Source organism: Protopterus annectens, chromosome 3.part0, assembly GCF_019279795.1.
Source record: "Protopterus annectens isolate FY-2018-M chromosome 3.part0, PAN1.0, whole genome shotgun sequence".
NCBI classification, from domain to species: Eukaryota; Metazoa; Chordata; order Ceratodontiformes; family Protopteridae; genus Protopterus; species Protopterus annectens.
The window spans coordinates 736,739,800-736,751,974 of record NC_056731.1 but is presented as its reverse complement, the minus strand read 5'-3'; the positions used below and the strand labels follow the sequence as shown (position 1 = coordinate 736,751,974).

General features: G+C 40.5%; 1 protein-coding gene across 1 annotated transcript in view; it reads left to right on the top strand.

Annotated features, from left to right (window-relative positions):
* Nucleotides 1–12,175, top strand: part of TBX20 (T-box transcription factor 20) — a 219,173-nt gene that overhangs the window by 115,673 nt on the left and 91,325 nt on the right. Inside the window, exon 4 of the mRNA XM_044065093.1 lies at nt 7,553–7,661. Within this exon, the coding sequence (XP_043921028.1) occupies nt 7,553–7,661 (109 nt within the window). The remainder of the gene's footprint in view (nt 1–7,552; nt 7,662–12,175) is intronic.

Genomic DNA, 12,175 nt, shown 5'->3' with positions numbered 1-12,175 from the left:
ACACATGCCTTACGTCTACCTACTGATGCCCCTAATAGTCACTTTTCTTGTCAATTAGTACTCGCATGTTTTAATATGAATGAGTGCACATTGCACATACTAATCCAGAAACTCTGCAGATTATCATGACAGAGTGTGAACATGAACTTCTACCCACATGATTAATACTTTGAGCTTGCTTGTGATATAAATAGGGCCTGCTGGAGAGATAGGTATGTATCCCTGAGACTACCCTGTCTCTGGAACAGGCACCCCCATCATTGTGAATCAGAGTTCCCCCCTAACCTTATGTAGTTACTTGAAAAAAAATCACCAAACTATGAACACTGAAACAACTCTTTACTGGTGAGTAAACTTTTTTGGTCCTCCCTGCATTTGGAAGAAATAGCCAGTTATACTAATTAAAATCTACTCTACGTTTTTTTTTTTTTTTTTTTTTTGCCTCAGACTGGGTTGTGTTTGCTTGGATGCAATCTTTAGCATCCTTGCAGTTTAGCAGAACTATTTTTTTGATGAACTGCAGGTTCTTCAGTCTGCATCCCAGATGTCTTGTCATACTTTCCTGATACTAACATAGCATAATACAGTTCAGACATGTTTTGATAAGGGATGGGTTTCTTATTTTACCTTTCAAAAGCTTTTCAATCATTTGTTCAATCCATATAGAAAAGTTGCAGGGCTGGATTCAATAAAGCCTACACTAAGTGTATGCTAAGTGTACACTGTTTTGAGGAATAGACAACACAGACATAACACACGCCTTCTTCCTCCTAATTTTAGTTTTCCTGCTGATATTTTTGCTGCTTTAAATATTGACAGGGATTCATAAAGGTTACCACAAAGTGTAGACTGCAGTGACTAGAAAACACAAAAAAATGAGCTAAGAATTTTATTGAATACATATCGTGTACTTAGTGTAGGCTTTATTGAATCCCAGGGGCAGTTTATTGTAAGCATGACTTCTAACTGAAGACTTTAAGGAACAATTTAAAAATGTTGTTAGCCAGTGTACCAAAACATCTTTTGTACAAGTTTCCATTACTGATTCCATTCTGTAATTGATGTTCTTCATGTTTCACTGTTGCAGTCATCACACTTGGCTTATCTGCCTGCCGGTAGCCCTCAGTCAGCCTGAATACCAGAGTCTTGGGATTTCTGCATCGGATGCTGTCACCTCTTCCATGATGTCAGGTCATCAGGGGTATAAAACATGCAGCTGATGCCATTATATCAGCTTTTCTTGCCGCGTGGGAGCCCGAAGCAGAAGCAGTTTGCAAGTGCTGGTCGGCCGCTTCCTAAAATTTTTGTTTTTTGAGTTTCAAACCTGAAGTCTTCTAAAGCTAAGTACCCCATTGGGGATCCTTTTTTCTTGCTCTAACTGATGTCAGAAAAAGTTAACAATTGTCTTGTCTGTGGAAAGCAAATACCTCACAGAGATTTTCATTCTTACTGCATCACCTGTTTAGGCCCAGACCATGATGTCCCTCGCTGTCGGTTTTGTGCCTTGTTCAACGCCCAAACTATTTGTTGTCAGGCTATTTTTGTTGCTAAATTCTTTTGTTCTGGTTCAGCATATTCTGAAATGGCTTCGATAAGCTATCCAACTACTGATCTTCTGAAAAAACGCAAGGATAAAGACAGAGACAGACTGCATAGGTCCAAAACTGCCGACGACACTTCCGTTAAGCTAGTCGCCAGTCCACCGGTACTCAGTGAGGCACTTTTGCAGCCCCTGTTACCTGCTTCTACAGATTCGCAGGCCTCTACTGAGACCCATTTGGAGTCCGGTATGCCACAAGATGCTTCTTCGACTATGGAACCTGCGGATGTCTCTACCTTGGATGGGTCCGGAGCCGCTGTGCAGGCACCAGCTTCTGAGGGTGTAGTCAGACCTTCCAATGTTTGTATTAAACCGACTACTTCATTAATGACTAAAACTACCAAATTTCGCAGGCCCAGAGTTTGCACTACGCCTAGGAAACCAACTACCAAAGTGCATTCTCAAGCTCCCATGCCACAGAAACAAATGCTTAGAATGGCCGACGACCTTATTACTTTAATTAGGGGAATCCAGCCTTTCCCCTCTAAAAGACAAAGATATGATTTTCCTTCTGATTCTACAGACCATGAGTCCGATGACTCTGATCCCTGTGATTACCAGGACATACCCTTATCTACCTATGAGGACTCAGATGCAGAGGATTCCATTCCCTCTGCCTCCCCCCAGAGGGCTTTTCTTTCGATGAAACCTTGCATACCCTAAGAGAGCATTTACGCTGAGAATGCCAGGACTACCCACAGTCCAAAAAGAGACTCAAGGAATTTTTAGACTTGCCTCAGCATAGGCCTCTAGCTATACCCCCTGTCCTGGATATTGTAGATGATGTCTTCATGGAATCCAGTCTTACCCCTGATACTTTACCACCAGCTCCTAGAAAGCCTGACAGGTACTACAGAGTACCTGACTCTCACAAATTTCTCTCTAAAAATCCCATTGCGGATCCAGAGACCATTTCCCAGGGGCCTAAAGGTATTAAGACTACTACAGCCAAAAACCATACCTCTTCAGACAGGGATTCTAGGGCTTTAGATAGATGGGGTAAGAAGGTATATACCTCTGCAACTCTTGCCATCAGGGCTTTAAATTGCCAGTTTTACATGTTGAAGTACCAGCAGCATATTATGGAACTAATTAAACAAAAAATGTTGGTGATTCCTGATTGTGCAGAAAATAAAGACTTACAAGAGTTAATGCATTCAGCAAACCAAGTTGGTAAACATATTTTGCATTGTGGTTTTGATGCCTTAGAAGCATCTTGCAGGGCTGCTGTCACTGGATCGGTTCTGAGAAGGCATGCTTGGCTGAAGGAACAAATCTTGCCAGATCATGTCAAAGCAAAATTACTAGATGCTCCATTAAATCAAGAATGTTTGTTTGTCTCAAAAGCAGAAGAAGTTCTTAAAAAGATGGAGGAAAAAGCTAAATCTATGCAAACTGTTAAAGATTTCCTACAGGTACAGCCACCTAGATTCAGTAGGCATTGGCCTTCAAAAAACTGGTTCTTTCCAGTCCCTCCCAGACCTTCTCAGTCCAAACCCAGGGGCAACAGACCACAAAGACTACAGTCTCAGGGTATGCACAGATCTAAACAATGGAGTGCTCCCTCCTCATAAACAGGGAGTGGTAAGCCACCCCCCCCATGGAAAAAGTTCACAATGACTTGTCCTTCATCTTTCCCAGCTATACCCAAGTACTTGCACCCCAAGGAGGAAAACTCGCCCTGCATGCAAAAAAACTGGGTGTAAATTACCCAGGACTAATGGGTCTTAAACATTGTATCCCAGGGATACACATTTTACTTCCACTCTCTGCCAACCCCTAGCGGATTGCCAGACCTTCCTCCACACCAGTGGGCAGAGGCCCAAAAGCAAGTACTTTCTCTTCTCAGTATCAGGGCTATTCAACCTGTTCCAACAGAGCAAAGGGGACAGGGTTTCTACTCCAGACTGTTCCTGGTGCCTAGAAAAGAAAACTCTTGGCACCCTATTCTGGATCTGTCAACTCTCAACACCTTCCTGGTGGTATCAAAATTCAAAATGATTACACTCCAGCAGCTGCTTCCTATACTAGCCAAAGACTTCTGGCCAGTCACCCTAGACACCCCCATAAGGGAATCTTGCAGAAAATATTTATGTTTCACGGCAGGCTCTATGCACTATCAGTTCTCTGCACTTCCCTTTGGCTTATCTACTGCACCCAGGGTTTTCACAAAGTGCCTGGCTCCAGCCTTTGCATACTGCAGGCAGAGAAATATTCAGATTTACCCATACTTGGATGACTGCATGATTCAGGCGGACAGTCAGGAACTGCTCCTTCAGCACCTGATGTTTGTAAAGAGACTCCTAACTTCTCTGGGGTATACCATCAACAAAAAGAAATCTCATCTGGTGCCCAGCCAAAAGATTGTATTCCTGGGAGCAAGCTTGAACATAACTTCCCAAATGGCATTCCTCACTCCAGAAAAGCAGGTTTATTTGACAAATTACTTTAAACTACTGGCCACCCAAACCTAACTATCTGCAAGAAACATACTGCAAGCCCTAGGGTTCATGGCCTCATGCATTCTACTAATTCCATATGCAAGACTGCATATGAGGAAACTTCAATGGTACTTAAAAAGCCTCTGGTGTCTACATTCTCAGGACCTGGAAACAGTGATTCCTATCATTCCTTGCCTAAGGGCAGAGTTTCTTTGGTGGGCAGAGGCTTGAAACCACAACAAGGGACTCCCTTTCACTCAACCCCCCTGCCACCCAAACCCTGACAACAGATGCATCAGACTATGCCTGAGGGGCTCACATGGCAGGCAAATGCACTCAAGGCAAATGGAGCCCAGGACAAATTCACCTGCATATCAATCAAAAAGAAATGTCAGCTGTACAGAATGCATTGACAGCCTTCAAATACCTTATTCTGCCTGGGCAACTCTTGATAAAGAAAGACAACGCCACAGTTATGTGGTACATAAACAAGCAGGGGGGAACTCATTCCTACCCACTCTGCAGATTAGCCATGGCTCTATGGAACACAGCCTTGAGTTATCAAGTGCACCTGCAAGCTCAATTCCTGCCAGGCAAACAAAATTCAGTGGCAGTTGACTTAAGCAGAAATCTAATGGACCCACGAGTGGAAACTGGAACCCAACTCATTCAAACTTCTAATACACAGGTGGGGGACACCAGAAGTGGACCTCTTTGCTTCCCCCCAAAACCATCAACTGAGCAAATTTTGCACCAGAATTCCCCACAGCCAAGCATGGAAAGTGGATGCCCTATCCTTTACATGGGAAAACCTCTCAATCTATGCCTTTCCCCCACTGCCCCTCCTTTCAAAAGTACTACTCAAGATCAAACAGGATAGGCTAAGGGCAGTCCTTATTGCACCAGACTGGCCACACCAACACTGGTACCCACTCCTACACAGTCTGACAGCAGTGCTACCCTGGCACCTACATCACACACCTTCCCTGCTGTCTCAGCAGGAGGGACAGATTTTGCATCGTCAGCTGCAAACCCTGAACCTGGCAGTCTGGATTATTCCCTGAATACATCACCAGCAACCCTCAGCAAACAGGTGCTGGATGTTATCCTTGAGGCCAGGAGGCCTAGTACTAGGAAATCATATTCAGAAAAGTGGAAAGATACTGTTCTTGGAGCCAGTCTCAAGGAAAGGACACAGCCGTGCCCACCTTACCTCACATCCTAGATTATCTAGCAGAGCTGCTCCACAAAGGCCTATCCTTCTCATCACTTAAGATTCATGTCTCTGCCATCTCAGCTCATTACAATACTGAGCCATCCCTCTTCTTTCACCCTCTGATCAAACAGTTTCTGAAAGGAGCTAACAATTTAAGACCCCCAAGGAGAACTCCCACTCCTGCCTCGGACCTTAACTTTGTACTAGAGAAGCTCACGCTCCCCCCTTTTGAGCCTGCTGCAACAGCAGAGTTAAACCTCCTCTCTTGGAAAACAGCCTTACTTCTAGCCATCACTTCAGCAAGAAGAGTGTCTGAGTTACAGGCCCTTATGGCCGTGGAACCCTTTGTTATCTTCCATGTGGACAGGGTTTCCCTCAAGACTAACCCATCATTTATACCCAAGGTGGTATCCAGTGTGGCTTTAAACCAATCCATCCATTTACCAACCTTTTTTTCTAATCCTCAGAATAAAGGGGAAAATCCTGCACTCCTTGGATGTGCACAGACAGCTAAGGTTCTACATTGACAGGACTAAGCCTTTCAGAAAATCTGACCAGCTGCTAGTCAGCTTTGCTACAGGGGCAAAGGGCAAGGCCATTTCAAAGCAAACCATTTCTAAATGGATAGCACATTGCATCCATTTCTGCTACAAACACCATGGAAAACCTACCCCACAGGGGATCAGACCTCATTCCACTAGGGCTGCCTCAACCTCTACAGCATTTCTCAGGGGAGTCCCTACCAGGGACATCCTGGAAGCTGCAACCTGGAGTTCTGTACGCACCTTCACCAAGCATTACCACTTACCTTTCTTTTCTAAATCCAGAGCTGGATTTGCCACAGCAGTCTTACAAGGCCTGCTAGCCAGCCCTAATACTTCTTGACTGCCTCCACCCTTCTTCAGCTTTGGGAATCAACCCAAGTGTGATGACTGCAACAGTGAAACAGGAAGAACATAGTACAGTTGTGTACACTTACCATAAATGTAGATGTTCGAGTGTATTCACTGTTGCAGTCCTGGTTACCCTCCCTCCAGCCCCCTGTCTTTTCTATACTTTCTACCTATCCTCTTTTTTGACCATATCTTATGGCAATGGTATTTACATTCTACTGGAGGTGTTCCACACATTGTGATTGCTTCCTATTTTGGGGGCTCCTGATATCTGGGGCAAGAAAAACTGATGTAATGGCGCTGGCTGCATGTTTTATACCCCTGATGACCTGACATCATGGAAAAGGCAACAGCATCTGATGCAGAAATCCCAAGACTCTGATATTCACGCCGACTGAGGGCTACCTGCAGGCAGATAACCCAAGTGTGATGACTGCAGCAGTGAATACACTCGAACATCTACATTTATGGTAAGTGTACACAACTGTACTTTCTTCAGCTTTCCTTCTAAGCTATTTTATTTATTTCTAGAAAAGTCCAATAGTCCAATTCTAGCATGATTTTACTATAAGAATGACTATTTGCATTGCTTGGCATTATACATAGGTGCTGGATAACCTATAGTTTTAAAATCCACAATATTTCATTTTGCTGTGTTAATCTAATGGAATATATTTATTCTCAGTACATACTGGTGTTCTCCAACCCTCTCAAACTCACAGACCAAGAAATATGGACAAAACCAAAAATAATGTTGACAGAAAGATCAAAAAATTGGAACAGATTTTAAATATTGATTTTTATAAACTTAGAAAGTTGCTGTAATAACAGGCTTTGTATTAACATGCATTTCCTGAAAGATATGAAGCCTGAAATTCAAATGTTTGTCATGATTTAATGATTTCACTCCTCAGTGATTTGCCAGAAAGCCACAAATTTTATGAGGAACAGACCAAAAATGTGAAGCAAAAATCTGGACATTCTATGCAAATCTAGGTGGTTGAGAAGTATGATGTTCTCTACTTTGGGAGGTTGCAGAATATTGTAATGATCTACACTGTCTCCATCTGTAAACTATGTGTAATATCATTCAGCTGGCACTGCTTTATAAAGCATTTCCTGAAATGGGAAGGCAAGCCAGAAATATTGTCCATCTCTCTCTTACTTCCTTAAATACAAAGGCTTTCTGCATTCAAAATACTTATTTATTTAAAAAAACTGCAAAACACGTGATGTAAAGTTTGTAAGAGTTACCCTACCTTATCCTTTCATGATTCTCTCCATTTTGTTGTTCACCCTTTTGAAATCTTTGCATTCTTTCCCATGTAGGCAATTTCAAAGAAGACCTGCTGCAATGCTTAGTTTCTGTTCAGTAAGGAAATAAACTTTCTGTTCATTTTAGGCTCTACGTGCACCCCGATTCCCCCTTTACAGGAGAGCAGTTGCTGAAACAGATGGTGTCTTTTGAAAAAGTGAAGCTGACAAACAACGAACTGGATCAGCATGGGCATGTAAGTGGCCTTTTTGTTTTTCATGCCATTTTGGCTCACTTTGTACACATCATTTTTCTTTCATCTGTCATGGTTCAGTTTCTAATATACATAGCAACATCAACGTTTTATTCTATTTAATTAAAAATGTCTGCGATAGAAATTATTAAAGTGCTTATAGCTGTTTTCTTTCCATATTCAAAGGAACAAAGTTTCTGTGTAATACACCAATTTATAACAGTGTTGTAATATAATAGTAAAAATAATATATACAAACAAGAGAAATAAGAATTTGTGCCTACAAGCAGCAAAAACATGGAACAGAACTTATTTAAACGTAGACAAAATAGTATCATTTTGAACATTTGTTTCCATAAGGTTAATGAAAACACAGAAGATCGTTTGAGTTACAAGGTTTGACTTGTGAAAACATCCATTGTAAAGGAGACTGAAACCTAGATTATGAACATCCAGACATTGTAGTTTAGCTTCAGGTATTGTTTGATGGTTTGCTGTCATTCATTACTATTTACAATGATGGTGTGTGCTAGGGTGTGGCCTAGAGCATCACTCACTGATAAAAAGTAAGACTACGCAAAGATTTTTCAATAAGCAGCAAGTCTTAGTATTTATCTCAGAAATGTTAAGCCTTGTTATCCTATGTGAGGCATCCAAGACTCCAAAACGAAATGAAGACAACTGTCTATGCCAAAAGTTTTGGCCATGTCTCATGATTACTACTTTAATTTCCCAGCTATCTCCTATGCTTCTCTTCCAGTCAGACTCCATTTTAAAGGTCCCCCATGGATGCATCACATACGATGCAGACATATGCTATGTTCAGTGTCTGTACATTGCTTACGGGCTTCTATTTCTTTCCCTTTTTATCAATTGTTTATTTCCTGTAGCCCAGTGCTCTCATACAACTGAGTAGTTATATACAGAAACAGTAGGCATAGTTTGTGAGTCGTTAAGATAAATAACCACATAGACATAAAAATAATTAGCATAATCTAAGGAATGAATACCTGAAAAATTTGACTAAAAGTCATACTAGTCATTTTTATTGACATTAGAAAATGTACAATAGCATTGTAAGATTATGTAAAATTGCAGAATTTTATTAAGTGCTGTCCTTAATAATAACATTCAGTGTACATTTGAGACATTCATTACAAGTAGATTATACCTAGTAATTCCAGGATGCACATGATTATTAAATGTATAGAATGTATCTGCATTTGTAAGTGATACAGTGTGATGCTTGAACAGATGTCTTGCCTGCTGGCTATCTAACCTCCCTTCCTTAGTAGCCATCAGATAGACAGCCACCCACCCCTATGGCTGATGTGAGCATCCACATCATCCCAGTGGCATTCTGTACCCTCCCCTGGCATGTGTGTACTCCTATGTCTATGAGGGCTACCATCAGGCATGGAACGCCAAGCCCAGTCATATGGCCATTAAAAGACATCCATTCAGGGTTTCCTTGGCATAGAAGTTTGAAACCTTTGCCAGATGACTTTTTCAACAATTTAAAGTGAAACTCCTAGACAATAAGTTTGATTTGGTAGCATGTACAATAAAAATTAAAATAAGGTTACCATCAGTCTAGTTGAAACTATAACTTTAACTCAGAGTGTAGCCCCACAATGTAAGCAACAAACCATTATGATGATGGAAAGTTAACTATACCTTATTTTTTTTTAATATAAGCATACTTTCAGCATGGTCCTGTATAGTGAGAGAAAAGCACTAAAAAGCATCAACTTTACACCAGACGGGCAACCATGTAAAGCTCAGATCTGCAAAATGAGCAGGGGATGACATATATGCAAACAGCAAGAAGAGTAACCTGAAGCAAAAAATGAGGGTCTGATTAAAACCTTTTAAATATGTAGGACACCAAAAATATATCAATAAATCATTTTTAAATTTTAAGTCACAGACAAGAAGAAGCTGGGATGCAGCAAAAAATATGATGTCTCATCTCTTCTGTTTGCTGTAAACAAGTTGGAATAAGTGCATTTTATACATGCTAGGAACCTCCACCACCTAATGCAAATATCCATCCAATGACCCCCAACCAAGGTAAATCATGGACACCTAGTTGTGAGTTAAGAAAAAAGCACCTTTGTGGCAAGAGGGGAGACCAAAATAAAATGAATTTGCAAGAAAGTACATTTAAAAAGGATTTACAAAAAAGCATTTAACGTATACTGTACCAATGCAAAGGAGGGGCAACAAGGAAAGGGTAAATTAAAGGTCAGCAGTGAAGGAAAAATATAAAAGAAAATAACTATTATGAGTATATAACTATTGTAAGGGGAGGTATGTATATCAGAGGGTCAGCATAGCAGGGCAGTGGATAGCGTTGTTGCCTCACAGCAAGAGGTTTCCCAGTTGGATTCTCAGCTGGGGTTCCTTCTGTGCAGAGCCTGCATCTTCTCCCTGTGTTTACGTGGCTTTCCTCTGGGTGCTCCATTTTCTTATCACATCCCAGAGACAAGCAGTAGGTGAGTTGGACACTCTGAACTGGCCATAGGTGTGAGTGTGCATATGAGTGCATGGCATGGAAGAACTATTGTGGCAGGGTTAGCCACTCTGAGGTGTAAACCTTGGCTCTGAATGATTGTCACTGTTGAAGTGACACTCAGACCCCATGTGTAGAAAAAAAAGTGGGGAAAGCAGGTTGTGGATGGATGGATGTATATCAGAGTATACAGCACAAAAAGCTGGAAAAGGAACTATCTGTTTGCTGATGGACACATGATAAAGTTATGAAAGAAACACTTCTATAAATGACACACTAGCATTAATAAGGTAAAACTAATTGAAACAGTCATACTACCTACTTGACCAAATTATGGAAATCGCATCATTTAAAAATGTTAATAAAATCAAAACTCTATCCAACAAACAACTTAGAAAGTGAGAAATCTTTAAAGGATTTGCTATCTGAATAGGCAGATGGTTATACAAATGTTTTTCAGGTTTAAATGTAAAAATCTCATCAAAAATAGCATTTGATACTTGGTAATCAGGGCTTTCATATTTGCAAATGTTCTAAGAAAAAGAGTTTCTGACTGCATTTCCTTTTAGTAATATAAAGCAGTGCTTGCTCTGGGACAGTGGATGCATTAAATACATTGTACAAGCTGGCATTGTTAATGTAATTGTATAGGTTTAGGCCTTTAGAACAAGTGTTTCCTTTGCCACTGGTTCTGTTTAGGTGACAGAGGTAAAAAGTGCAAGGTCACTCGAGGCACAGAAACTTAAGCAGAAATTACCCTCAGAAGCCTATATGACATTGAATGAAGTGACAGGGCTTTTGAGACTGAGTGAAGCAACAGGGCTTTTAGCCTCTCAGAGCTACTAACAATACCAAGACCAGAGATCTTTTTGGTGAGGAGACACTGAGGAATTTCAAACTGGTTTAGGCACATAGTGAGACATACACCAGCAAGGATATTGTAATCAATTATGAGCTTAATAAAGGAGGCATGAAGTAGAATTATAACTTCTTTGGACCATGAGGAGATAACACAAAGGGCATATTGTGAAAGGTAAAATGTTTCTCTTACCAGGACAGAGACTTGGTGTTCGAAAATAGACTTTATCAGCAGAGGTTTAAGTGGAGTGTTATCCATATTGCATGTGGTGGTGACAATAGATTTATCAAAGGCAACTATAGTGCTTTTCTTGGCTTTGAGAGTAAGCCAGTAAATGATTCTTACACCAAGCAGTTGTTTGGTTCAGTCCTTGATGGAGAAATTGAATATCAGTATAGGATTTGGTAAATGCCCAGAGTTTGCAATCATTGGCTAATGTGGTTAGCCGTAGTCCTTTGATATCAACTTTCATGTCAGAGAATTATATACCAAAAGGAAGGTGGTCTAGAATGAAGTCTTGCCTCATAATATAGTGTTCCTGCAGATGACAGGAATTTTAAGTTTAAATTCCTTTTTAACAGCACATGCTACAACAGGATTTTCAATTTTAAATTCTGTTTTAATTCCACATGCTAACTGCTATTTGTTGCTCTTAAGTGCTGAATGGTGGCAGAATACTGGCTTGCTCCATAAGATTTTGTGTATACTATTAAAGTATTTGCTATAGGTTACAATGGGGAGAAAATTCTTCCTGAACAAAACATAGTGGACCATATAATGACATATTTTAAGCTAATTTAAAACCAGGAATGACATACAAATGCATTGAAAAAGTAATATTTGGTTACAGTCTGTGGTAAAAAGTTAGTTAAATGTGATCGTTTTACACTTACAGAGATAAAGCATGTTAAATATTAAAAAAAAAAACAGCAAGGTACAAGGCCAAGATGGCCTAACAGTCACTGTCTTAGCCCAGCTCCTTCTGAAATGTTTGCATTTCCTTACATAACTTAGATATTCACAAGAAATGGTAAAACTATGTTAATTAAAAAGCAGGCAAGGAAAGGATAAATATAGACCCAGAAGTCATGTTTCTTTAGTAAGCATAGACTGTCTTAAGTTCATAACATCACTAAAGTTCTA